The sequence below is a fragment of the Falco cherrug genome, chromosome Z, assembly GCF_023634085.1.
Source record: "Falco cherrug isolate bFalChe1 chromosome Z, bFalChe1.pri, whole genome shotgun sequence".
In the NCBI taxonomy this organism is placed as follows: domain Eukaryota; kingdom Metazoa; phylum Chordata; class Aves; order Falconiformes; family Falconidae; genus Falco; species Falco cherrug.
The window spans coordinates 50,121,479-50,147,858 of NC_073720.1; the positions used below are offsets into that span (position 1 = coordinate 50,121,479).

The 26,380-nt window shown below is 42.4% G+C and overlaps 1 protein-coding gene across 1 annotated transcript in view; it reads right to left on the reverse strand.

The window, feature by feature from the left end:
• Positions 1-25,618, reverse strand: part of CHSY3 (chondroitin sulfate synthase 3) — a 165,900-nt gene extending 140,282 nt beyond the window's left edge. The window contains exons 1-2 of the mRNA XM_027800558.2: positions 24,724-25,618; positions 22,831-23,114 (exon numbers count right to left, since the gene is read on the reverse strand). Of these exons, the coding sequence (XP_027656359.2) occupies positions 22,831-23,114; positions 24,724-25,429 (990 nt within the window). The 5' untranslated portion in view covers positions 25,430-25,618. The remainder of the gene's footprint in view (positions 1-22,830; positions 23,115-24,723) is intronic.
• Positions 25,619-26,380: the final 762 nt, after the last annotated feature.

A 26,380-nucleotide genomic window follows, 5' to 3' on the forward strand; every position in this document is an offset into this window, starting at 1 on the left:
CTATTAGAAACCAGGAGATACCATCACTGAAGATGTATCATCATGGAAAAAGTGTATCCATCTCTATTAATGTTCAGAGTTTTATCCCCTACATACTAACCAAAAGAAAAGGCTCATTAACTGACAGATGAATACTTAAGACTACAAGTTCTCTCTCCAGCAAAGCTAAAAAGGTGAAACAAACCTCCTTCAATTACTGTAGCTAAACATTGCTTTCAGTCAACCAACCTCTATTTTTATTTTAATCATAAATTTTATCCCTCATTTTTCACCAAGTTAAAAAATCAACATCTGGCAAAATACAATCTTGATAAATTTTCAGAATAATTAACATAAAGGGAAACCCCATAAATCTTGTCTGGTATTCATTCTTGCTTAATATAATAATAGTATTAATAGTAGATTCTCAAGTCAAACATTCAAAAAACTTAGGAAGCACTTGGATAACTATCAAAACCATTAAGCATAGCAGAACATTTAGAATTTAGTAACCAAAAGGAATACTTATACCAGAGGGGGAAAGCTGCAACACTTTGTCCCAAGGATCAATAGAAGCAATAAAAATATATATTTATATATATACATATATATATATATATATGTATGACCCAGAAGCAATGTAGCCATTCCATTGTAGTGCAATTCATGAACACTGTGGCTATGAGCTAGAGCAGTTAATACATGCTGCTTGTCTTTGAACAAAGTATATCGGTTTCGTTTTCAAAAAAAGGTTTAACAATTGCTTCTTCAAAAGTGGCAGATAACCACAGTAAAGTTTAGTCTATCAGAAAATCTGCTGGAATCAAGACACTATTCACCTGGTAACAAGCTCTTCATATAGTCTGCCATCCATACAGGTTTTAGTATATCTCACTAGCTAAGGGACAAAGTGTTGGACTATGACTTTTCATGAAGAACAATCTGAAATCTTATGACACTTACTTGTTCAAGACAAAATCTGTGGAAAGGAATTTTGGATGTAGAAATGACAGAATAAGTATTCACACATGCAGTCACAGAAGTACTTTTACATAGATATTAAGCACACACACCCCTCTCTCACACACACACTCACCCCACACCCCCCCACCCAAGCTGCACAAAATAAAATGGCTGCCATTCCTTGGATTAGAAATCCTGCATCTTGTAAATGACATTGGCTTACTGATCAGAGGGACTCCAAATATGATGCTAACATGGTTACAATTAGTATAGACTAACAAAAGGGTCAAAGGAAACCTTGAATGCAACAGTCTTGACAATGTAATCATGAAGCAGAAAAGTGCTCAGAGTACTAAGCATGCAATCACAATTTAGAATTGACCAAATAATTACTTTTTTTTTTTTTCCTTCTGTGCTTCTCAGGCAGATTCACACAAAATAAATTCAGGAAAGGGAAACATGCATGTTCTGCAATTACAGGAAAGCCTCCTCATTCTTTTAAACTTTGTGGGACAAAAAGGTACAATGAATGTCTGTAAAAATATTTGTTTGAAAGTCAGTCAGGAACAGCAAGGCCATGTTGTATCATATACATCCTAGATATACTTTAAAATATTCAGAGATAAAAATTCTGAATTAAAAAGCATGGCAAAATGCACCATTTCAAACCTGCCTTTTCTTTATGGGACAAATCTTGGGAGTGGCAAATGTCAGAGAATAAAGGAAAATGCTTTCAGAAAAGCCTCTATTTTACAATCCTCCCCACTCCTTCACAGAGGGACACATTGTTTTCCTCCCACGTTATGGCAAGCGAAGGATGACTTAGAACATGAGGACCCTCCCGTGCATACAGAGAGTCTCAGAGGATGCTGGTAAGTGGGCTGAAGAGAAGAAAGACTACCTGAACTATACCTCCCATATTCCAGTTCCTAGCTGGTTACACCCAGAAAGGCAAAACATGTTCCTAACCCTCTCTGGCTGCCAAAAGGAAGGCTCGTACCTTTTCTTTTGCATTCCTCAGCCAGCTGATCACGACAATATTTCACCATTTCTTCTGTGTCTCCCACGACCTCCCCACACTAACATATGCACTGCGGGAGTACTTTCTCACAGCGCTTCCTCACAAAGAGCCTTTTTTTGACAGATGACAGCGAAAGGAAGTGTTGTGGACTGTAGCAAAAGAGAAAAGTCAGAACGTTCAGAATTCATTTGCCTCTCCTTGGCTTATACTCTTTATTTTATGAGATGGTCGTTTGCTTTCATGTTGGATTCCTGCCTTCAGTATAACTCTTTTGAAATATGTTGGGACAGAAACAAGACAAACTAACGCCATCTGACTACCAAACATTTGAAAGAAATTACATTTTAATACCTGTAAGCAAAGAAGAGTTCCTTCATTGATTAAGATAATTCAGTACACAATATTTAAAGCTTCTGTCTTTAGACAAGCTACTAAAAACCCTGCAAGTCTGTAAACCATGCTGGGACAGGGACCAACTATGTTGTTATTAATCTATTTCTACACAATAGCTGTTTTGAAGTTAGTTTGTTTTTCTGCTTCTGTACTGCACAGGACACAGTCTGCAAAAACTGACAAATTGCCAAGACAACAGACTTTTACCTTTGGCTTGCACTTGCAGAAGTTCTACACTGCAGCATATTACAATCTGAGCTGCTTTTCAGTAAACTTACTGAAGATAACTGTTGATAGAATTGAAATAAAAGATTTCATTTTCAATTGGAAATCTGTATAGAAGGATGGTATGCAGCATAAGATAAACACTGGGTTAAAAATAAGACAGTGTCCCAAAAAAACATCAAGTAGAATAAAAAAATGACTGAAGTTTGATAATGAGACTGCCAATGAAGGAAAACAGTAAAATTGACAGAGCAAACAGGAACACATTTTCCAGTCCTTTTATTTTTTTCTATCCTAATTTTCCATAGGAAGAGAATAGATCTGCTGAAACCAGAAAGTATTTCATGCAAGATGGGAAACATCCAATAAGTAGAGAGAAAAAAAACACCCATGAATTCATGAATTTGAAAATCCGGGGTTCAAACCCTATATTGCACCCTATAACTTGGGAGTCTTGTTTGAAATGGCAGAAACCAGAGCCTCTGGACAGAGACATGCTCTTGATTTGGACTGACCATTTGGACTATGGAATAAAAGGTTCACTTTTATCCAATGCCTGAAAAGCAACAACCGAAGAAAAATATGAGCCTACAAGATATTAAATGGGAGCTACACAGTACCTAGAAAGGGTTGCCTTAAGATGATTAGGAGTCACTAAATTTGCAATTTTATACTTGGGTTTTTTCCCCTTGCTGCCCATTTAGACTGGACCCACACCACAAATTTTTAAGAAAGAAAAAATCTGGTTCCTAACTGGAGGCAGACCTTATAGGAGACACCTTCAGTCCTGTCTGACCTAACTGGGGATGCCACCAGGTGCTACAACCGGGTGCTTCAATCCAGCACTCAACATGTACTCATGATACACAGGCACATTCTGAAAGTGAAGATGATGTACAACATCATCAGCCTACTGCACAGATTCTGATGTAACTTCATGTTGCTGCTGTTGTTAATACTGAAAGGCTGGGGATTTATAGTCCCAAGATATTACAGACCAAGAACACCTGAGTGACAACACTAATCCATTAAACTGGAAGGAAAAGAAAAAGAACAATAAAAAAGAAAACAGCAATAGTGGCAAACAACTATAAAACATCTTCCTACATTTAAACTTACTCCCACACTTTATTTTCATTTACAGATCACTACTTTTTTGCACAGCTTTCTTCATTTTTTTGTTGATTTGGGTGCCTACCACCTCTACTGTAAAAACTAAAAAAAAAAAAAAAAAAAAGAAACTAACCTGGAGACCTATAAAGAAATTTGCAACTCACGGACAGGTTTTGTGGGGGTTTTTTTTTGAGTTATTAAAATTACAAGCAACTAAAACCTTGAATGAGGTTTCATTTATGCTAGGTATGAACCCTTAATAAACTGGCTCTTTTGAAGAGTAAGAGACAGCACATAAGCTGCTTCTGCAAAACATAATCACATCTTAATGCAAAACTTTAATTTCGCTCAGAACATCCCATCACCATCGTCATTATGCTTTAAACTGACTGCTTTTTGACATTATTAATAATCAGTAGTTCTTCCAATTTATCCTTCATTCACCTACTAAGAAGGGCCCCAAATGGATTGCCTTTGTTGGAAACAAGTCATTCACAGTCACAGAAAGTATCTCTGTTTCCAACTCTAACAGTATTTGGTTAAAAGTTCTCAGCTTCAAAGCTATACATGTCACCCAGAATAAGCATATTTGTTCTTACCCCTTCCTAGATGAACGTTATTTTTTCCTTGCTCATAGAATCATAAAATCATTCAGGTTGGAAAAGACCTTTAATATCATCAAGTCCAACCATTAATCCAGGACTGCCAAATTTATCAGTAAGCCCACACCTACGCGTTTTTTAAATACATCCAGGGATGGTGATACCACCACCTCCCTTGGGCAGCCTGTTCCAATCCTTGACCACCCTTTCAGGGAAGAATTTTTTTTTAATATCCAATCTAAACCTCCCCTGGTACAACTTGAGGCCATTTCCTCTTGTCCTGTCACCTGTTATCTGGGAGAAGAAACCGACCCCCACCTGCCCACAGCCTCCTGTCAGGCAGCTGCAGAGAGCTGTAAGGTCCCCCCGAGACTCCTCCTCTCCAGACTGAACAACCCCAGCTCCCGCAGTCACTTCTCAGAAGACTTGTTCTCTAGACCCTTCACCAGCTCCATTGCCCTTCTCTGGACACGCTCCAGCACCTCTACGTCCCTCTTACAGTGAGGGGCTCAAATCTGAGCACAGGATTTGAGGTGCAGCCTCACCAGTGCCAAGCACAGGGGGACCATCACTTCATTAATCCTGATGGCTGCACTGTTTCTGGTACAAGCCAGGATGCTGTTGGGCTTGTTGGCCACCTGGGCACACTGCTGGCTCATGTTCAGCTGGATGTTGACCAGCACCCCCAGGTCCCTTCCCACTAGGCAGCTTTCCAGCCACTCTCCCCCAAGCCTGTAGTGCTGTGTGTGGGGTTGCTGTGACCCAAGGGCAGGACCCAGCACTGAGCCTTGTTGAACCTCATAGTGTTGGCCTCGGCCCATTGGTTGAGCCTGTCCAGATCCCTCTGCAGAGCCTCCTGACCTCAAGCAGATCAACACTCCCACTCAACTTGGTGTCATCTGCAAACTTACTGATGGTACACTTGATCCCCTTGTTCAGATAGTTGATAAAAATATTAAACAGGACTGGCCCCAGTACTGAGCCCTGGGGAACACCACTTGTGACCGGCTGCCAGCTGGGTGTAACCCCGTTTACTACCATCCTTTGGGCTTGGCCAGCCAGCTTAAAAGCACAGCACAGAGTACATCCGTCCAAGCCGTGAGCAGCCAGTTTCCCCAGGAGAATGCTGTGGGAGATGGTGTCAAAGGTTTTACTAAGGTCTAGGTAAATAATATCCACAGCCTTCCCTCATCCACTAAGTGGGTCACATCGTCATGGAAAGAGATCAGGTTAGCCAAGCAGGACCTGCCTTTCATAAACCCATGCTGGCTGGGCCTGATCCCCCAGCTGTTCTGCATGTGCTGCATGATTGTGCTCAGCATGATCTGCTCCATAACCTACCCTGGCACTGGGGTCAGACTGACAGGCCTGTAGTTCCCCAGATCCTCCTTCCTGCCCTTCTTGTAGATGGGCATCATGCTGGCTAACCTCCAGTCTTCTGGGACCTCTCCAGCTAGCCAGGACTGTTGATAAATGATGGAGAGTGGCTTGGCCAGCTCCTCTGCCAGCACCCTCAGTACCCTCAGGAGGATCCCATCCAGCCCCATAGACTTGTGCATGTCTAAGTGGAGCAGCAGGCCACTAACTCTTTCTTCCTGGACTGTGGGAACTTCATTCTGCTCCTTCTTGTTCCTGTCTTCCAGCTCAGGGGGCTGAGTACCCAGAGGGCAACTGGTCTCATTATTAAAGACTGAGGCAATAAAGGCATTAAGTACCTCAGCCTTCTCCTCATCTTTTGTGGCAATGCTCCCTGCCACATCCAGTAAAGGATGGAGATTATCCTTGGTCGTCTTTTAGTTTCCAATGCATTTATAAACATTTTTTTGTTGTTCTTCTTCTCTTTTGTGGCAGTGGACAGCCTGAGTTCTAGCTGGGCTTTCGTTTCTCTAATCTTTGCCCTGCATACCCGTACAACATCCTTACAGTCCCCCAGAGTTGCCTGCTCCATCTTCCAAAGGTGGTAAACGCCTCTTTTTGTTGTTGTTGTTTGATGTTTTCTTTTCTTTCCCTGAGCTCCAGCCAAAGCTCTCTGTTCAGTCCGGCCAGTGTTCTTCCCTGCTGGCTCATCTTTCAGCACACGGGGCTGACCTGCTCCTGTGCCTTTAAGACTTCCTTCTTGAAGAACGTCCAGCCTTCCTGGATCCCTTGGCCCTTCAGAACTATCTCCCAAGGCGTTCTATCAACCAGGCTCTTAAACAGGCCAAAGCTGGTCCTCTAGAAGTCCAAGGTAGTGGTTCTGCTGACCCCCTCCTTACTTCTCCACGAATCAAAAACTCTTTATCATCTCATGATCACTATGCCCAAGACATCCTTCAACTACCATGTCAGCCACCAGTCCTCTCCTGTTTGTAAACAGCAGATCCAGTGGAGCATCCCCCCTGGCTGGCTCACTGACCAGCTGTGTTAGAAGTTGTCTTCCACACACTCCAGGAACCTCCTAGACTGTCTCCTGACTGTGTTGTATTTCCAGCAGACATCCAGTACGTTGAAGTACCTCACAAGATCAAGTGATCTTGAGACTTCTCCCAGTTTTTTGTAGAATGTTTTATCTGCCTCTTCATCCTGGTTGGATAGTCTATCGAAGATTCCCACCAGGATATCCACCTTGTTGGCTCCCCCCCTGATTCTTAATCATAAATGCTCAACCATATTGCCACCATCATTCAGCTCTAGGCAGTCAAAACACTCCCTGACATACAGAGCTACGCCGCCACCTCTCCTTCCCTGTCTATCCCTTCTGAAGAGGTTGTAGCCATCCATTGCAGCACTCCAGTCATGTGAGTTAACCCACCATATTTCCATGATGGCAATTATGCCATAGTCTTCCAGCTTCTGTTTGTTTCCCATGCTTCAGGCATTGGCATAGATGCACTTCAGCTGTGCTATTGATCTTGCCTCCAACCCTGGCATGCCACCCCCAGGCTTATCTTTAACAAGCTTGGTTTTATTCCGTTCCCCCTTTGAATCTAATTTAAAGCTCTCTCACTAAGACCTGCCAACTCCTGACCTAGGATCCTTTTCCCCCTTTGAGACAGGTGAACCCCACCTACTCTCTGCTTTCCTCTTTCAAGCTCTCACTTTGGCGCATCTTTCTCCGTCCCTACATGGGACAAGATACTGAGACTGTTGTATGGAGTTCTCCTTTTTGTCTCTCCAGAGCTCACAGAAAACTTATCAAGTGAGCATCTACTCAGGTATCCTCATTCTGCCAACTAACTACATGTCACAATCTTGTCTTCCACCCTCTTGACTTCTGTCTTCAGCACCGATCATGCAGATGTACAAGCAGTACCTGTGATGCTCCCACCCCTCCCAGCTCTTCACCACTGCAGGGCTTTGCTAGCACCAAGTCACCTGCCGGGTGAATATGTGGCAATAATGTAACATTTTGGGAGGAGATTTACATAGGCTGACCATAAAACAACAAAAGTTAGATAAAGGCTGTTGAGTAGATTTACATGGGATCTCTTTGGTCATTAGCTGCCAGAACCACAACTTGGTATCTTTCATAGGGACAGCATTCCAACAAGCACTATATCCCAAGAGCTGCTCCATCCTTCACTACAGTCTGGAGGCATTCACTGAGCATGGATTCAGGGAAGTAAGAACCAGGTATTGCCAAGATAATTTATTTCAAACATCCAAGACCTTCCATAAGTCTCCCATCCAAATAATATTGAGAACTAACCACATTTAACTGATTACATCTGAAAGATTTACAACACAGAACACGGCTACAGATATTTAAGGAGAAACTCTAAAAACCCACACATTACCATATTCAAAGCATTTTTATTGCCAGGCAAATTCATAATCTAGAAAACATTATGATATTAATGCATATGAAATTATCAAACATTCAAAATGCTTTCTGAAAGCTATTTCTTCCCTCTGTTAAGGCAAACCCTTGATGATAAAACTCTTTAGTTTTTGGAAATTTGTGACAAAGAATGTTATGTATCATGAATATTTAATTGCTGAAGAACTTTTGATAATGACTGAACAGAAAGGGTGTGTATAAACAATGTAGCCTCAGCAGTTCAGCAGCAGTTTGTATGACTTTGTGCAACAGAACAATTGTACTGAAGATAAACTAATAATATAAAAATACTTAAGACAGAGGTGTACAGGAAGACCCCAAAAAACTGAATTTAGCTTAAAATATGTCTCGTGTCAAAGCAACACTTCAGGCAATAGCAGTCAGCTAACACAGAAGAAGGAAAAGCACCACCTTCAGTGCATATCACTGCGTGAGAAACACAAATCTGGTGACTGACTCCTCCATTCCAGGATGGACTGCACTGCAAGTCAACACAGCAGTAACCTATTCCCTACCCAGTCTCAGAGAATTGCATCCCAACTGTCACCTTCCTACAACAGCAAAACTAAAAATCCTCTAAAAAAAATTGTAAGACTTTCTCCAGAAACACCAGACTATAGAAGCTGTATTCTTAGGAAAATATGCATATTCGTTAAAAAAAAAACTTTTTGGACTGAAGTTTTGGTGAAGAGAATGTAACTGAGAAGTGTCTATGCACGTATTTCTTAATTTAAGCAGGCAAAGGAAAGAAGACCTACTTTTCCAGGACTTCTGAAATAAAAATTCAAAAATTACTACGAAAAAATTATTTCCTCCTCAGTAACCTCCAGAAGTTATTAATATATCTGATTCCACCCCAGCTCACACCACCTGTCATGGACAGTAGCTTTAATACCTGCACGTGCTATGGCCAAACAGAGCTTCGTCAAGAGCTTATGGCTCTTCTTACCATTTGAATGCCAAAAGAGCACTGAAAACAGATTTTTTAGATAGCTCAGGATGTAGCAGCATATAACACAGATGACTGCAAGGAGACCTCAGAGGCAGTTTTAGGTCTACAACTTGTATTAATTTATTTACCTGGGAAAAGATGAGTTCAGCAAAAGTTGACATCTCTTCCAAAAAAGCTCCCAGAGCTGACAGGAGCAAACTGCTTGTATGCTGCAAAGACTGAGCTGTTTGTTTCGTATTTGTTGCAGGAGTGATGCCAACCTCAAGACACAGACATGATCTGAACTGCCTAAGGAATATAGGTGCACATAAGATTTAACACACATATATTTACTGCTTATTACTGAAGTTGAAAAGCTCTAAAGAAGCATTAAAGCTGGAAATAACCCTTGCATTTATGTAAGCCTTGTTTTCATGGGAACATATTTTCCAATGTATCCAAAAAAATCTTTTACAAGTCTGCATTTTATTGTAGGTATTTCAAAGAAATTGCCTCAAGCTGTAACATTAAAAAGTACTGGCATGCTCTTCTGGCATTTCTTACAGATATATATATATATATATATACACACATACAAAAACACATACATACGTACATGTGTAGGTACATATATACATACACACTTCTTCAAGCTTCAATTCCTTGAACAATTAATTGGAATCTTCCACTTCAATTCCTCATGAATTAAAGCATTCATAAACAGTACACACAGGATGTTTTTTTTCCAAATTACGTATGAATTCATAGCGTGAAAATATCTGCACTACACAGTCAACATACTTCAACCAAAAGCATCAATTTTACCAGCATACTCCATTATTCATTCAGTAATTGTCCTGGCCACAATGGCTGTAGAGCAAAACTGGAAATTACTGTGTTTGTCTTCCACGGATATTCAGCTTTGGATTCAAGTAACTGACTTGACAAAGAATGTCCAGTGTTCAAAGATAGTCCTTTGAGCTCCTTTGGGTGTTTCTGATAATTTACATGTTTATTTGCAGTAATTTCACAACTAACATCAAAAAAGAAAATGGCAAATCATGGAGCATAAAGTTGAAAGACCAAAAGGCAACTTTCCTCTAAGAATCACTGAATTGCTTCCTTTAGTTGGAATGAAAGCCCTCAAAAATTAACATCATGTGTGATTAAGCTCTTTGTGAGATAAAATCTTTCTTATTCACTAATCATTTGCCTGCTAGGAGGTACAAGTAGACTTGGAACAATGGCTAGCAATTTCCATGTGGGACATAGCACGGTCCCTCTCTTGCTACCACAGCATCTGCCCTTGCTGTGGAGGTCACTGTGCTAATCAGGAATGTTCCCTTTACACAAGACAAGGCAATTTTTATCTGATACTGCAACATCCTGATCAGGACAGCACAGTTATCCAATAGCAACAGGATTAAACATGCAACTACTGTACTAGTAAATTTTAACACAAGTGAAATATTCTGCCAGTCAGAAGCTCAATAGGTGAAAATGGACGAAGATGACATTAACCTACTAGTACTAACCAACCGCAAAATGGTGATGAATTTACAGTATGAGGAAGCCTTAAAAATGGTAAATGTAATCCTGAGATGCAGCAGTGAAGCTGAACATTGAGCACTACTATAGAAGTTACAGATGAGCTCCCATACATAGTACCATACTCAATCCCGATCACGCATTTAAAATGAAAAAAAAAAAAAAAGAGAGACTGAGGCAAATGAAGGGTGATTAAGAGAACAAGAGGAACAGAAAGCACAAATTCTTGTACCTCAACAAATAAAAGCTCTGTAGCATTTATCACTACGGGTGGGTAAGTACAATGGATGAAACAAGAACTTTCTGAAGTAAATAATAACTCACAGAAGAACACATGGCTGCATATTTGCGTCAAACAAGATAAAAGCATAGGTTAAAAAGCTACTCATTATGGCAATTGCATTTTTATAACAGTATGCCAGTGACACAGTGCAGGTAAAATGGAAAACATGTTATTTTAGATGGAGCTCAATATGTTTACAAAAAGGAATGATGGGAAGTGTGGAAGGTATCTTAAATACCTTCTTAGAGTGTGTGAACGAATACAATAGCGTTGCTGTTTTATTATCTGTATTGATGAACATATGCCAAAAACTCTACTGGACATCTCTCATTACTATGTATTTATTCCCAATGAATAAAAAAATAATAATTATACTATAAAACACATAAAAACTTTTTTGAAACTGTTTAAAAAGTAACAGAGTAAGACTGTATGATACTAACACTGTGCTAGTCATTAAAGCTTCTCTTCCCATATAACCGAAATACTTAATCCAGCGACTATTTTTTTAACCTACCTACATGATCATAACAGATGTTATGATCTAACTAGCAGACTAGTACCTAGTCTGCAGAAAAAGACTTATTTTGACCAAGCTGATTAATATAATTATAGCTAGACAGAAACAACTAAATAAAAAACAAGAAAAGCAAAAATCCTTTCCTCTCCCAACCCAGGGCACTGCATTTTATTTTCTCTCAGATTTGAAAGAACACAAACTGTACCTACATTGAAGATAACATGGATTATTAAAACCGGTAAAACCATCAGTCCACAGGTATATGGCAGCAGCTCTAAATAAATCTTTTCAAAGGCCATTTCCAAGGAAAACAGTAGGTGTCCAAATAATGTTTAGCAATGGAAATTAACTATTAAACAACAAAATTGTGAGTTTAGTACTAAATTCAACATTTCAATTAGCAACAGCAAAGTTCTTTTAAACTGAGATGAGTGGGAAGCTCCTGCAGTTCTGGAACTACCTGCTGGAATGCTGCTACTGAAGTGTCTTTTCAGATACCAGTATAGGTATCACCAATATTCAGAAACATGAAAAATTTGAAAGCTTTTATTTAATCAGGAACATATTTTAACATGGCTGTTCTACGGGTCTCATTTAGATTTTCCCGCTTCTGAACTAATGAACTTTATTCAGCGTCTTATCAACAGAATACATCGCTAATGTAAATCCTATTCAGATCAATGTGGGAGCGTAAGTACTTTCACATCCCTTAATGCACTAGCAAAATACAGTCAGTAGGTGAATACTACAGAGGATAACTGGCATGTTTAATAGAAACAAAGCAACATTATAACACTGGATTCTCACATGGGGGTGAGGTTCCTACAATTCCTGATAGGTCTAGGCACAACAATTGTTATAAAAATCATCAGTCTCCAGAAACAGCTGACAACAAGCTACATGACATAAACTTAATGACCTTTATGATTATTCAGCGCTCAAAGTGCAGCAAAAAGGCAAATGGCAATACACAGCATTATTCTTAAAAATACATAAGCACACACATGTATACACAACCACATAACGCCTGCACGCAGAGAACACCAGCACCACATCCTATTATAAGGAAAAATCTCATAGTCTTATGTGTGGGGATGCAAATCCCAGTCACAAGCAGCTGATTCGCAGTAGCTGTTTTCTAACATGCCAAACTCAATCAAGGCATGTCAGTCTGTTACTCCAGCCTACCTCCTTCCAGCATTTCCCTCTGCTGTTTCTAGCATTATATGTAGCTAAAATAATAAAGCCACTGCTGTTCAAAACATTTTTCCAGTGATGAGTTAGGAAGCTCAGGATGGGCTAGCACAGCTGATAAACATATTGAAGAAACAAGACCAGCTGTTCTTACTCATTCAAGACTCTCTGCCCCATAGAGACCCTAGGACTCGTACACCTCTCTCCCATGACAGTTGTCACCTATAACCATGCACGTCAGCAGCACAGCACGGATAGGAATTTAAGAAAAGAGATGGAAGGTAGGTTTATTCTTGGATTTAGTACATTAAAAACTAAGTCTAATAGATTTGATAGAGGGAAGTGAGCACCAACTTACCATGGCCAGAATGGAGGTATAATCAATGCATAGCTTCAGTACAGAATTCTTTCTCAAAGGTATAAACAATAATCAATTTTTGCAAAGGTATAACCTTTAAGCAAACCTCAAGCATCAAATGCCACAAAAGAAATATATATACACTTAATGACCTTCTTGAATATACTAATAGTACATTTCCAAAAATTGTCACAGCCAAATATTAAGAAATTATACTTTATACTGTTTGACAATGTTTACTTTTACAGTCAACTACCCTCAGTTAGGTGTAATCATTTCCCCCTACCACATGAAGAAAAATATCTTCAGTTACAAAAATTTAGAGAAGAAGAATCCCAAATACTAGCACCTGCTAGTATTCATTCTAACAGGACAGATTTATACCTAAGAAATTATTTTAAAACAATTACAAACATCAATAGCATATAATGAAGCTGTTTTGCCTGCCAAGTTAAGCATTTTCCTAAAAGCTTTGCCATCAGCTACATCTCTTCTAGTTCAACTCCCTGACCTCTGGAAGTGAGACCCATGCACTTCAGAAAATTTTGCCCAAAATTTATAGAAGTGATAGAAAGAGTCACCGTGTTTTATCATGATCAACAATAGAAAGCTGTGCAATTCTGGCAGGATAAGAGCTGGTCAATAAGACAGTCCCCTTTGGCGATAAAAAGTTAATATGCTAATAGGTGTGCTACAGTCTGTAGCTGGAAAGAGAAAGGTTTCAAGGAGAATGGAAAGCTGAAAAGGCATGTTAAATTGAAGCTGTAAGCCAAAATACATGTATATACAGAACAGAAGGAACAGATGTAACCATGAAGAGAAATCAAAAACAAGCTGAAAGCTAAATTCTTAAACTTTACAGTAGAGAGGCAGCGATAAATACCCAGAAGTGCAGCTTAAAAGCTGCAAAGGACCTTCTTGTGCCCCTGGGAGCCTGGTTATCAACTAGGCACAAGGTTTAAATATATGCATATGTACGTACAAATGCACATTTACATGTGCACAGATTTACAGTGTATGCCTCATGGAGTAGTTAAGACCACATTCACTGCAGTGCGGCCAAGCATACCACCAAAGAATTGCTGCATTTCTTTAGTGTATCTGCTTCCACTCCACGAGTTCACACAGGCCACACTCAAAAAGGGCCCCACGAACAAACACTTCCCTGACACCATCAAATGCAGAGTCAAAATGAGCACCATCCTTGGTGATCAAATTGTTGGCCTTCAGATGTTAATTTGCCCCTGAAAGGTTGTAGAAACAAAAAGCAAAAAAGTTTAGGGACTCAAATGCACTTTAAAATCTTGAAAATATAAAATCCTTCAAAGTATCAAGTGCACAAAAAAACAAGGCACAAGATTACAATCCTATTATTAAAAGGAATGCTTCAAGTTTCTGAATCAAATATTTTATCACAAACTAATAATTTAAAAAAATAATAAAAAAAAAATTGTCCAGTTAGTACCTCAGGTTATATAATCTTCAGTATTCTGTCTGGTTAAACCATCGCATTTCAGAAGAGACTTATTTTAGGTTTCCCCCCCCACATTTTTAAATATTCAGAAAGTTTAGGTTATTAAAGGTAAAATTTCAACCAATGTGGAACATGACTGTGGAAAATGTGTCTCAAAAGCCCTAAATAAAAAATAAATTAAAAGGTAACCTTCTCAATCGTACATAAAACAGCACTCAAGAAGCCTGTAACTGTTACCAGGCTGCTTATCCTCCTCCAGAATTTTCTAAAATTATACCTCCAGTTTAAGATGTTGTTTGTTTCCTGGAGTATATATATGCTTTTAAAAAAAAAATTTAATAGCAGGCCAAAAATCTTTTCTTACTGTGATACCTAGGAAGCCAAAAATTTTGTAGCCAGGGTGGACCTGCACATTTACTTGCTGACCAGTTCCAAATATGTAACTAAAGATTAACCAGCCTGTGCACTCCTCTTGAGCTCAAATCATTAGCCAGCACTGGTCAGATGGAATAAACTCCTCAAAGTGTAGCAGTTCTAGCTACACTTTAAATAATATTTGTATTCTTTGAATATTTCATGCCATATAATGAAATCAAATATCTAGATAAAAGCATATTTTGGAGAATATATTACAGCAGCATACACTGACAATGACTTAATACATACCTTCTTACATAAGAACTGAAAGTAAGTGGAAACCAGTTTGGTAATGAGAACCACAGAGTAAATAAAGTCGGAAGACCTAAAATGACCCAGCTGCACTTTATACCTATTTGTCTACTTGCAGAAAACTCCCAAGAAACACACAGAACTGAAAGAGTAGCTTCAAAGCTTATTATTTGATAAAAGAAACATATTCTATTTTTGATAATAAAATACCATGGTAAATAGTACATTCAATGAGTGCTTATTTGAAATAATTTCTGTAACTCTCCTTGTTTACAACTTCGAGCTTCTCTCTTTGTGAGCATTTTCTATTGCAGCAGAAGCATGTCTTTCAATCTCATCAAAAGTCATAAAGTTGGAAAGTGAAAGTCAGGAAAGTTATCTCTGGGAGATTTCCGAAATCAGGATAAGAAGAGATACAAAGAACAGTCCAGGAAAAGTAGCAGAACCAACTGGGGGTTGCGAGGGAGCAGGAGGAAACACCTGTGGACCATCAGTGTCTTTGAGAAGACTATACACACTTTGAGCAACTCTCTGCTGTTTGATTTACCTAGTAGTCTGCAATAAACACTTCAAAAAGCCTCAAGCAGGATAGTTTAACAAAATTCTCTGTCAAAGTATCACCAATAACCACAATCAAATCTGTAAGTGTGAAAGGGAAATTTATTTCAGAACATCTAGGAAAGACAAATTGTTGAAAATAAAGATAATTCTGGCAGTATCTATAGAAACTAATACTTCCCATGTGGTTTGGTTTACTTGATTTTAACGTAACATACAGAAAACTATTTCAGGATAAACCAGAAAAACATCAGGATTTCATGGTGCTTTGTTTCATGGATTCACTTAAAGCACTGAATCCGCTGTTGACCCTAAAGCACTCAAGATCTTCATCAATTGAAGAAGAATTAAAATTAATTCAATTCATCCATCAATAAAGTGGGAAATTCTTCATCAATTGATTAAAAATCAAGCTGTTTCCTTGCATAATGTGATAGGCACTGTCAAGAGTGATGATGTGATGGGTTTAAATGAGATGAGTATTACAACAGTTGTGCCACAGTTGCGTCATCTCATGTCTAACACTATTTTCAACCACACTTGAACAGTGAGCCTCCTACACTAACCTTCTAAGGAAATACCACCTCCAATGTACCAATTGCACAAAAGTCTTGAAAAAGTATCTCCAGTAAAAGGAAAGCAAACATGAGAAAAAAAGTTGAACATGTTTGGGTTTAAATTTCCATCGAGGTTGAGAGAGGCTCCAGGATATACATATGCAGAACTAAAGACACATTTTTAATCATTTAAGGAACTTTTCCTGATGTTTTTCTTTGGCTTGTCTGTGGAATGCTTTGGTAATTCAAACAAGAGCTTATTCTTAAAGATGAAAACCTTTGAAATATTTGCTTTAAGAAAGTACAAACTTTCAAAACAGACTAGAAACTGTTAGCGAGCCCATATAGTCCTGCACATAAATAGGTGCTGGCACCTCAGAAGAAAACACATTAAGAGGGAAGTTTATCCATGCTTTCTTCACATCATGGACATGAAAATACAGCCCTAGAGTCCTCCAGCACCTTGGTAACTCAGCACCAGGAGTCAGAATTACACAGCTGTCAAACTGCAAAAAGTCACAAGCAATATTTCCTCTTGGGGCACAGCAGGAAAGACAGGACACCCAACCTGCAAACAACCCAGAAACCTAAGAGAAGGTAACCCTCAACCAGGCTGAGAAACAGCCCCCTTAGCTTTTGGCTCCACAGCAAAGACACCATGATACACTGGACCATAGCCATGTGCTCATGTGTGCTAGCACACCACCTCCACAGTAGTTGTGGGAATACCATCTGAATCCTTCAGAGTAAAGACCCCCCAAAAAGGTATCTCCAACTCTTGAAGTCCTGCTGAGCCACATGAGAAAATGCTGAAGACCCTCAATAACATGCAACTACCAGGGACAAATCTGTTTTCTCACCATGAATTTCCTGAACTCCCAGCCAAGCTGGGTCAAAAAGGGGCAAGAAGACAGGGAGTCCCAAGGCATGTGAACCCAATGGAGGCAGCACTCCTGGGCAGTTTCCCCAGATTCCCCAGGTAAAAGAGCAAATGGACGACAAGAGGTTACTTACAAGGCCAGAGAAAGAGCAGGGAGTCTGCACAGCACAACACGGGCAGGCAGCTCAGACGGTGACCAGACAGAGCCACATAGGGCAGGAGTAATGACCCAGTTTCAGCACAGTGGTTATTGCAATAGGATATGCATTTCATGACTTGCATTTTCTACAGTATCATGTATGCACAGAAACACTATACTACAATGGTATCAAAATATAACTCAATTTTCTAATGAGGTGAGAATCACATTAAAGTAAAAAACCTTGTATTTACTAAAGTAAAAACAAAAGTTTGATAAATACCTTTAACATTGCTGTAATCAGCTATTAATAACAAATTGTTAAGACAGCATATACACAATCCTGTAACAGTAATTGGCCATTTATGCAAATAGTTCTAAGGCCTCTGGATCATCCTGTTCATCTCCACGTACCATCAGAGACCCCTGCTACAGTCTTAATTACCCACTCTTCCATGCATTTCTATTCTTGGGTGACTGTAAAGACTCTATGCTTTTTTAAAATGATGGCTGCATAATGAACTACCTAATGAAGCTTCCCAAAACCAACAGTTTAAGTGGGAGTGTGTACTGCTGCTTCAAGCCTGATCATTCCAGTACCCAAATGAGCACAATTCCATCTTGCCGTCGTCAAAGGCAAATACACCTCTAATGCTCCTGTTTGGTGTAGGGTTCAACTCAAAGCTGAGTTATGATCCACCAACATCTTCACCAAAGAGAGACACAAAGCCTTGAATGAAAAATTAAAATACATAAGGAAGGAAAATTGACATTAAAAAAGGAAAAGATAAAGTATTTTTAGAGGAAGCTAGAAGATGACTTGCAGAGGTTCCAGAACCTCTGGAGACTGTCACAATACCAGTGCACTGCAAAGGAAAACTTTTTGAGCATGCAGTTTGATCCAAATAAGTATTTTCCCGTTGTATTTTCTGTAGTATTTAATGTAACTGCTGGCAATCAACAACAAATAGGTTATTAGAGAGCTGCATTATTATAAAACTCTTCTAGTAATAAGACTGTATCTTATGGTTTTCATAGACCTTTGTAAAAGGAAAAAGACCATGTATACAAACATTAATGTGGACTGCTTGTACATACAAAGTACAATGTTTTCTTTCAATATCAATGTACACGTTACCAAAAGATCAAAAGTATATGGGGTGTTTTGTATGAATGTAGTTTTTTGTACAAATATAGTTTTTAAAGTTTACAACTAACATAGTGGGCACTGCACTTGATGATCCTTATGGGTTCCTTCTACCTTGAGAAACTGTACAATTCTATGTTATTTTCCACAAAGAAAGGAAAAAAAGGCTACAAAAAGAAAAGCTGTACAAACTTAACATAGGAATAAATGTCCCAGACCAACTGACAAATGGTCTTTAAATCTTTTTATGCTGCATTTGTCATTTTTCATTTTCTGAAGAAAAAAACTCCTCTGACAGTCAGTATTTATACCCTGATAATGTTTGATTTCTGCTTAAATTGTTACAGCTGCTTAATTCATGCATTGCATTTTATTTTGTCCTTTTGTAGAACTACGCTATTTGATGTCTTATAAACTTAGGTTACAAATTACAAAATGGTCTTCTGCAAGCAGAAACAGCTTTTTTTTTTTAAAAAAAAAAGGGGGGGGGGGGGGGGCAGGGATAAAGAAGTAATCAGCTTTTTTTCCCAAATGGTCCTCTATAGTCAAGTCCCTTCTAAACAGCAAAGTGAGGAACAACACAGCATCTCAGTTTAACTATATTTTTGTTTCCAAATAATAAAATAAGTGTAAGTCAATAAAATCAAGCTCATTTCTTCATTCATTTAAAGAAAAACTTTTCAAGCCTTCATAATCAGTGGAAGAGAGAGTGCTGCCTTGAAATATGGATTCTGAAAGCACAAAAGCAAAAGGCCCTTTTTAATCTCTACTGTTACTGATTTTGGGAAGCAGAAGTTGCTAACACCTAAGAAAACAAAGAGGCTTTTTACAGAGGTATTTTAGACACATTTGTCAGGTTTATTACACCCTAATCATTACAATGTCATTACAACATCATCAAAACTAAAGGATAATTTAAGATATAGGTGAAAAATATATCAGAACAAGAATGGATCTTCTGTAGAAAGAAAATGACCTACCCAAAAACCACTTCATACTTCCTCAAGTAACAAGGAAATGTATAAGATTTAGGTTGCAGTTTAACTGTTACTTCCAGCCAATGTGAGTGTAAGCTGCTGCCCAGAAGGGCAGTTTGACACTCTCCTGCCCTTTCATTCCTGGCTGAACATAACCACATCTTCTTTCCTCTGATGCTCATGCTCAGCAAACTCTGCTGCAAGTACTGATTCACCTGAAGAAAATACTTTTCGTCAGGTTCAGGTTTCAAGTGGACCCCACCCCTGCTCCAGTTCACCAGAGGGCTGCACAAGTCCTGCAGAACAAGACAGCAACCCCAAGGATCAGCCATCCTTCAGTGAAAGCCCATATTTAAGTCAGCTTAGAGCAACTGTCAAACTGCAGCCTGAGGGCAGGTTTCAGTCTCCTCCACTCTGCACAAGTGCCTTAAAAACCCTGTTATTAAATTCACTCTTTCAGCAGTCTGATGACTAATTCTTTATTTAAAGTGGAGGAGCTCCATCAGCAGAGACAGAGAGACTCATCACCTCAGCCACAAGTCATCTGGTACGTGGGAGACCCAGCCTTTAGCTCTGGCTTCAAATCTGGCAAAACAAGAATTAAACTCTTGAAAGCACCAGATATAAGAATGGCTTATTGCAGGCTTATACATCTCCATCTTTTCTTATTCGTTCTACTTCCCCCAAAAAAGTATTGCCAGGAAAAAAAAAAAGAAAAAAAAAAGAAAAGGTCAAAGTTGTAACCCTGTCCTTGCCAGCAAGCTAGCACAGCTTACTAGCTAACTCTAAACAGCAGCAAAATAAATCCTGACAGGCAACCAGTCTTACCTACACCAGCTGAGCCACCCAGCAAAAATCAAGCATTTCAGGTTTTCTCTTGAACTCTTTGATTTCTTTCATCCTCAACAAAAAGAGACTTTCCCAGCCAGTCCTTAGCAAAGAAATCTAGTAAAAAATGGTGCAACAGTGATTCAGCTCTTCCAGAGCTTATCTGCTTCTCTGGATTTTAACGGAGTTGTTTCCTGTTTATATTAGTTTTCAGCAACACATACTAAATACAAATTATGCATCTTCACCAAAGCAGCAAAGTTCATAAAAATCTTGCAGCTCAGCAGGACTCAGTTTAATACTTACACACAAGATGACTTCACAACAAAGGTACAACTAGCTGTGCAGAAAATCCTGGGCCCAATCTTAGATTTTGCACAGGTATCTCAGGGAGTAATTCCCCTTCTAGCACACAAACATTGTGGCTGATCTAAGGGGAGGAATGAAACACCACACAGCAACAGTTTCAGTGCCCTATGAAAAAAAAGTTGCCCTTGTCACCACTGATTTACCAACCCACAACATGCCAATCTGTTCAGGTGCAGCATCAGACTACTTGAAACAACCAGCCACACAACACAAACTGCCAAAGCACAAATGCAATTTCTCTCTCTCTGGACACCCTATTTCACTCCTTCCCATCCACACAAATTAAATGCTGGGATAAGCATCCTAAGCAGCTTTGTCTTAATCATCTGCATCTTCTGAAGCATCTCCTGTACTGGCAACAAAGATTCTCCTAACAGATGGAAACACTGGTCAGAAATTAGCATCTGCTATTGCAATACCTTATGCATTTTTTGCTTTTTCCACTATTATAGAGACCTAAAGCCTTCAAGAGCAACTGACTTTCAAGACTGGTGTCACTATTCCAGATACCATAAAAACACAAGGTTTTTCCAAAAAGCTTATGTTCTCAGGCCCCAATCCTACCATGAAAATCTGAAATTCTGGGCAGTCATATAACCCAGTCTCCAAAACTAAAGAAAGTAAACATATTTTTTCACTCTATCCCAGTTATGCTCAGTGCTTGGAGACAAAATTTCCTCACATTCAACATCAGAATAAATGATAACCATAATGATAATGTTATCTATTATCAGTTTTCTTCCCTTCCCCAATTTCTTCCTGGAGGACAAACCAGAAAAACAAAAACAAAACCCCTTCCAAGATATGACTGTCAAGGCAGAATCATAATTCTGCTATGTGATACAGATCAGCAGGCATCACATGCCCATAAGGATTTGAAAACAACCTTGTACAGACACAGCCCAAATCAGAGTGTAAGACTAAGCTGCCAACGTAGCATGTGGTTTGGAAGTCTGATTAAGAACCACTAGTCCTACACTGATATCCATCTGCTTGATAAATGCCTTCCTTGCTCTACCAGTGCAACAGATGTATTATTTTACATTGGCATTTACCACATTTATTGAAATAGTCTTTAAAAGTGCCTTCCTATTGTGAAGCAAAGTGTAAGATTTCCACCTCTAAGATTTCTACCTACTTAGTATCAACTATTCAATATTTACTTCCATTCACCTGTTTACATACACTATAGCCTACCAAACCCATTGTTAAAATGGCCACCTTTACCCAGGCCACTCAGAAAAACACTAATCTACAAAATTAAGTATTTTTCCCGTCCTTTTGTCATTAATAGCACATAACCTCTTTCACTGGCCAATTTAAATATTTCTTCCTGGTTAATGAGGGAGTTGTACAAGGGCAAACATACATTAATATTAAAGAACCAATCAAAATAACTAAAACCATATTCATCAGATTAGTTACCAATCTTCACCCTTTCTGGCAGTTGCATGCTTAGTCAATTTTTATCTAACAAGAGAATCTTGCCACTAACCACAGTATGTCCAGAGAAACAGGCCTGAATTTTAGTTGTGGCACTGCAAAAAAACTTTCTGGGTACTGTAACACATCTTTATTACTTCAGAAAGTGCTAATATGGAATGAAGTCATTTGCCTCTCAAACGATCTCAGTATAGGAAGATTTGTTATACTGCCTGCATCTATCACTTTTAAAAGTGTTTTTCTTACTGTAGAACAGTATTAGCATGTATTATGGACGCATGCAGTCTAAAAGATTTCATTTCTGCACAAGAAAAAACCAACCAGCCCCTATTTCTGCTTTTGCCAGTAATGAACCCCATTAAACCACATCTGAGTAATTACAAAAATACTGGCAATTCTTCTCCAAATACCACAACATATTTTAAGAACATGTGATGCAGAACAGACATGGTGCATGCTTATCCAAAACAAAGTTCTTAAAAAGATCCAACATGAACAGCCCGCGTCAAACACAGCACCATCCTGTCAAGGATTATATGTAGAAACCTTCAAGGTAATGCTTTAGGAACTAACAGCACAGCAATACGTACCACATGGCTGCAGTAACTGTCACTGTTACTGAAGTGACCAAAACTGAAGGACACAAGTAGAAAGAAATACACTTGTAGCAACATACAGTGAACGTTTTCCTCTCTCTTTTTCTTAACAGTCTGCAGTTTACATTCTGATGCATGCATTAAAACATGATTTTAGTGCAAAGAGATTGCAGATACAGCTGCTTAGTTGCAAGATGCAAAACTATAAACAAATAGCATGTTGTAATTTATACTGTCACTTACCTCATAGGACCAAACACACTGAGTTCCTCCAAACCTTCGGACACACCTGCCCACCTCCACATCCTCATGAGTAGTGTACATTTCTCGAAGGCATTCACCTATATGTGGCACCATCCGCCTGAGAACCTCCCGGCTGAAGATCATTCCCGGCCCTCCCATGCAGAAATTCTCTCCAGGCTCCAACCCGAGTTTTCCGAGTTCCTCAATATTACCCAGACCAGTTTGTCCCAAATACAGAGGTTTACTGCTGTTCAGTGAGCGAAGAAATTCCTCCAATTTTTCACCTGAAAAAGAGAAAAGATTACTGTTATTTCTCTGCCTAGCCTAGCAGCCATCTCTTTTCCTGTACATCAAGCTTTCTTAAAAATATCACAGGCATCTCAGACTGTAAAAGGAAATAACTTCCAAAGCAGCACCCTATATTTAACTGAAAGCATCCTTGGACAAGTTTACCTTTCACAATTTTTTTTTAATTAATTAACATTAAAAGTGGCATTTTCATACAGCTGAAAGCAAGGGAAATGCCAGGTATTATTTTAATAGGATTAATTTTTGAAAAGACCAGAGCAATTCTTAATTAACCACGACAAATATGTTTGATTACAGAGTAATTGTTGGAACAAGGTAAAACTCAGGCTCCTTCAAAAGTATTCCCAGTGCTACAACTTCTACACACTTCTCCTTCAACCCCTTTGCCTATTTTCTTTTAAGAAATCACGATTTCATATTTACTTGAGAATGAAAGTTTCTGGATAGGATTAACTTGGAACCTTTGTCACAACTCCAAAATGAGCCCAAAGAAAACACTGACAACTTTTACCTCTGCAACCGGATACACACACATGTATGGGTGCAAGCATTTCACAGATGAGTGACGGCTGACAAGCAAGCAGCGCATTAAACGACTCAAAATCAAGTGACGAACAGGATACTGTAGTCACCTCCAGCTAACTTTCAGCAGCCTTTCAGCAGGGTAAGCAGCCACGCTCAGAACCTCGGCTCACGCTCAGAACCTCGGCTCACGCTTACCGCTTCAGCCCCTCCTTGCCCAAGAGCAGGACACTGCACGAGTAGCAGCAGCAACAGGCGCAGAGCAAAAGGAAGCGGGTTGCAGAGCATCATTTTGCAAAGGTACTACTGAACTCGCTCGGAGTCGGGCGGTACTTTTCAGAGACACGCTGCTGAGGACAGCAGCTTTACAAGGAGCCTTCAGAGGCTGCGTGCGAGCAGCCGAAGCGTCAGCCAGCCAACCGAGAACTCTTACTAGTGCTGAAAACATCGGCTCCAAGGCGCACCGAAAACCGCAACGGCGGCGGGGCTGCCCAGCCGCCCCAGGACGACGACGCCCGCCCGCGCACGGGCGGCGGGACGCGGCAGGACCAGGCGGGGCCACGCACCCTTCGGCTGCGCCGGCGAGCGCGGCGGGACGCGGGCCGGCACCCCCCGCCGCTCCGCTGCCGCGGTCAGCCCCGCTGCCCGCCGGGCCGGTCCCTCCCCGCCTGCTCACGGCAGAGCCGCGCCCGAGCGCCGGTAACCGCAGCACCGCGACCGCCCCGCCCGCGCAGGAGCCGCCCAGCGTGCCCGCCGCGGCCGACACCGGCGCCTCAGCCCCCAGCGCGCCCCGCCGCCGCGGGCTCCCCGAGCGCGGCCCGGCCCGGCCCGCGGGGACACCTCCGCCCGGCGGGACACCAGGGCCTCAGCGCCGGGACGGCACCCCACACGCCCCGCACTCGGGGGCTGGAGGCAAACGCCGCCGGGGCGGGGGGTGGGTCGAGGTACTCCCCGCGCCCCCCTCCCCGGGCAGAACCGACTCTCCCCACCCCCCGTGGACCACCGCCGGGCCGCCGCTCCCGTCCCTCCCTGCCCCCCGCCGGCGGGGCACGCCCCGCTCACCTTTAATGTAGACGTCGTCGTCCGCCCGCATGAACCACTCGTACTTGTCCAGGTAGTGGTCGTGCATGTACTTGATCATCATGAAGGACTTCTTCTGCGGCGGGTACGAGTCGTCCACGCCGGGCAAGGCGACGACGGGCAGCGGGGGCAGCCCGGGAGGCGCGGCGGAGCCCTGGCTGGAGAAGAACTCCACGCGGCCCGGCACCGAGGGCGCCCACGTCCGCTGCGCCGCCACCGCCCTGCTGCCCAGGTACTTCTGGGCCGTCATCACCCCCACGTAGAGGAAGTTGCGGGTCTTGGCGCAGCCCCCCCAGTGTTCGCTCCCGTTGTGGCTGCCGCCGGGCCGGCCGCTCCGCTTCTCGCCGCCCTCCTCCTCCTCCTCCGGCTCCCCTTCCCCGCCGACGGCGGGGCTGGAGACCGTGCCCTCCGCCGCCGCCGCCGGCAGTTCCCAGGGGCTGCTCCTGAAACTCGTGCCGCCCAGCACCGCCGCCGCCTCTGGCGGCGCCTGCTGCCCGCCCGCCGCCGCCGCGCCCCCGGCCGTCCGCGGCCCCGCCGAGCGGCCGTAGTAGGAGCAGAGGCTGGCGCCGCGCCTCTTCTTCTCGCCCAGCTCGGCCACCCTGGGGGCGATGAGCCAGGAGGCGGCCGTGAAGCCCAGCACCAGCCCCAGCACCACGCTCAGCCAGGGTCTGCGGGACCGCGCTGCCATGGCGCGGGCGGGGCGGCTCCCGAAGCGCCGCTGCCGCCGCCGGCGTCCCCGCGCCGCCTCCCGCTGGAAGCGACCCCCGTCCCGCCGCGGCCCCGGGCGCGGCGACTCCCGGCGCAGCTCCCGGCCCCGCCGCGGCGGCCCCAGCGGCTGCGCTGCTCCGGAGCCAAACTTCTCCCGGCGGGAGGACGGCGGAGCACTAGCGGCAACCCCTCCGCTCCGCTGGCACCTTGTCACCGCGGCGGCTGGTCCCTCCCCGCCCCTCCCACCGCTCAGCCTCCTCCACACGGCGGCGGGGCGGCGGCGGCGGCCTCCGCTCCGCGCTTGCCGCTCAGCCGGCTTCCTCCGCGGCTTCGGAGCGCCTCACCCCGGAGGGCGCCGCCGCCGGTACCGAGCCGCGCCGGGGAAGTGGCGGCCGTCGCCGCCGATCCGGAAGGAAACGATTTTTTTAGGTGCCGCTCGCGGATCCCCCGCGCCGCCGCCCGGCCCCGGCCGCGGCGGGTTCAGGAGCGCGGCGGGCGGGCGCGGGTACCCCCAGCTGCGCCGCTTGTCCCCGGGCGCGCCCCGGTGCGCCCCGCTCCCGCCGCTGCGCGCCGAGAGGCCGGGGCTCATTTGCGGCCGCAGCTCCACATCGCCCGGGGGAGGCCGGGGGACGCCGGGTGGGACCGTCTTGCCCTGGCTTCGCACCCGGGGGGTGCTCATGGAAGGGCAGGTCAGGGGTGCAGTTTCGAGGGGAGGGTAACCGTCTCCTCCGCCCTTGCTCTACCCTCTGCACCCCGGCCGCGAACACTTTAACAACTTCCCAGCCAAGAGCCGTAGCCCTTCCTGACCGCGTCTTTTCCTGTGGAGTGGGTTTCCATAGCCTGAGTATGTTGTTATTACCACGAGCTCCGAGATGCTGGGGCATTGCATCCTCATCATCCCGACCTCAGCATGACTGCACTGTCCACAGCC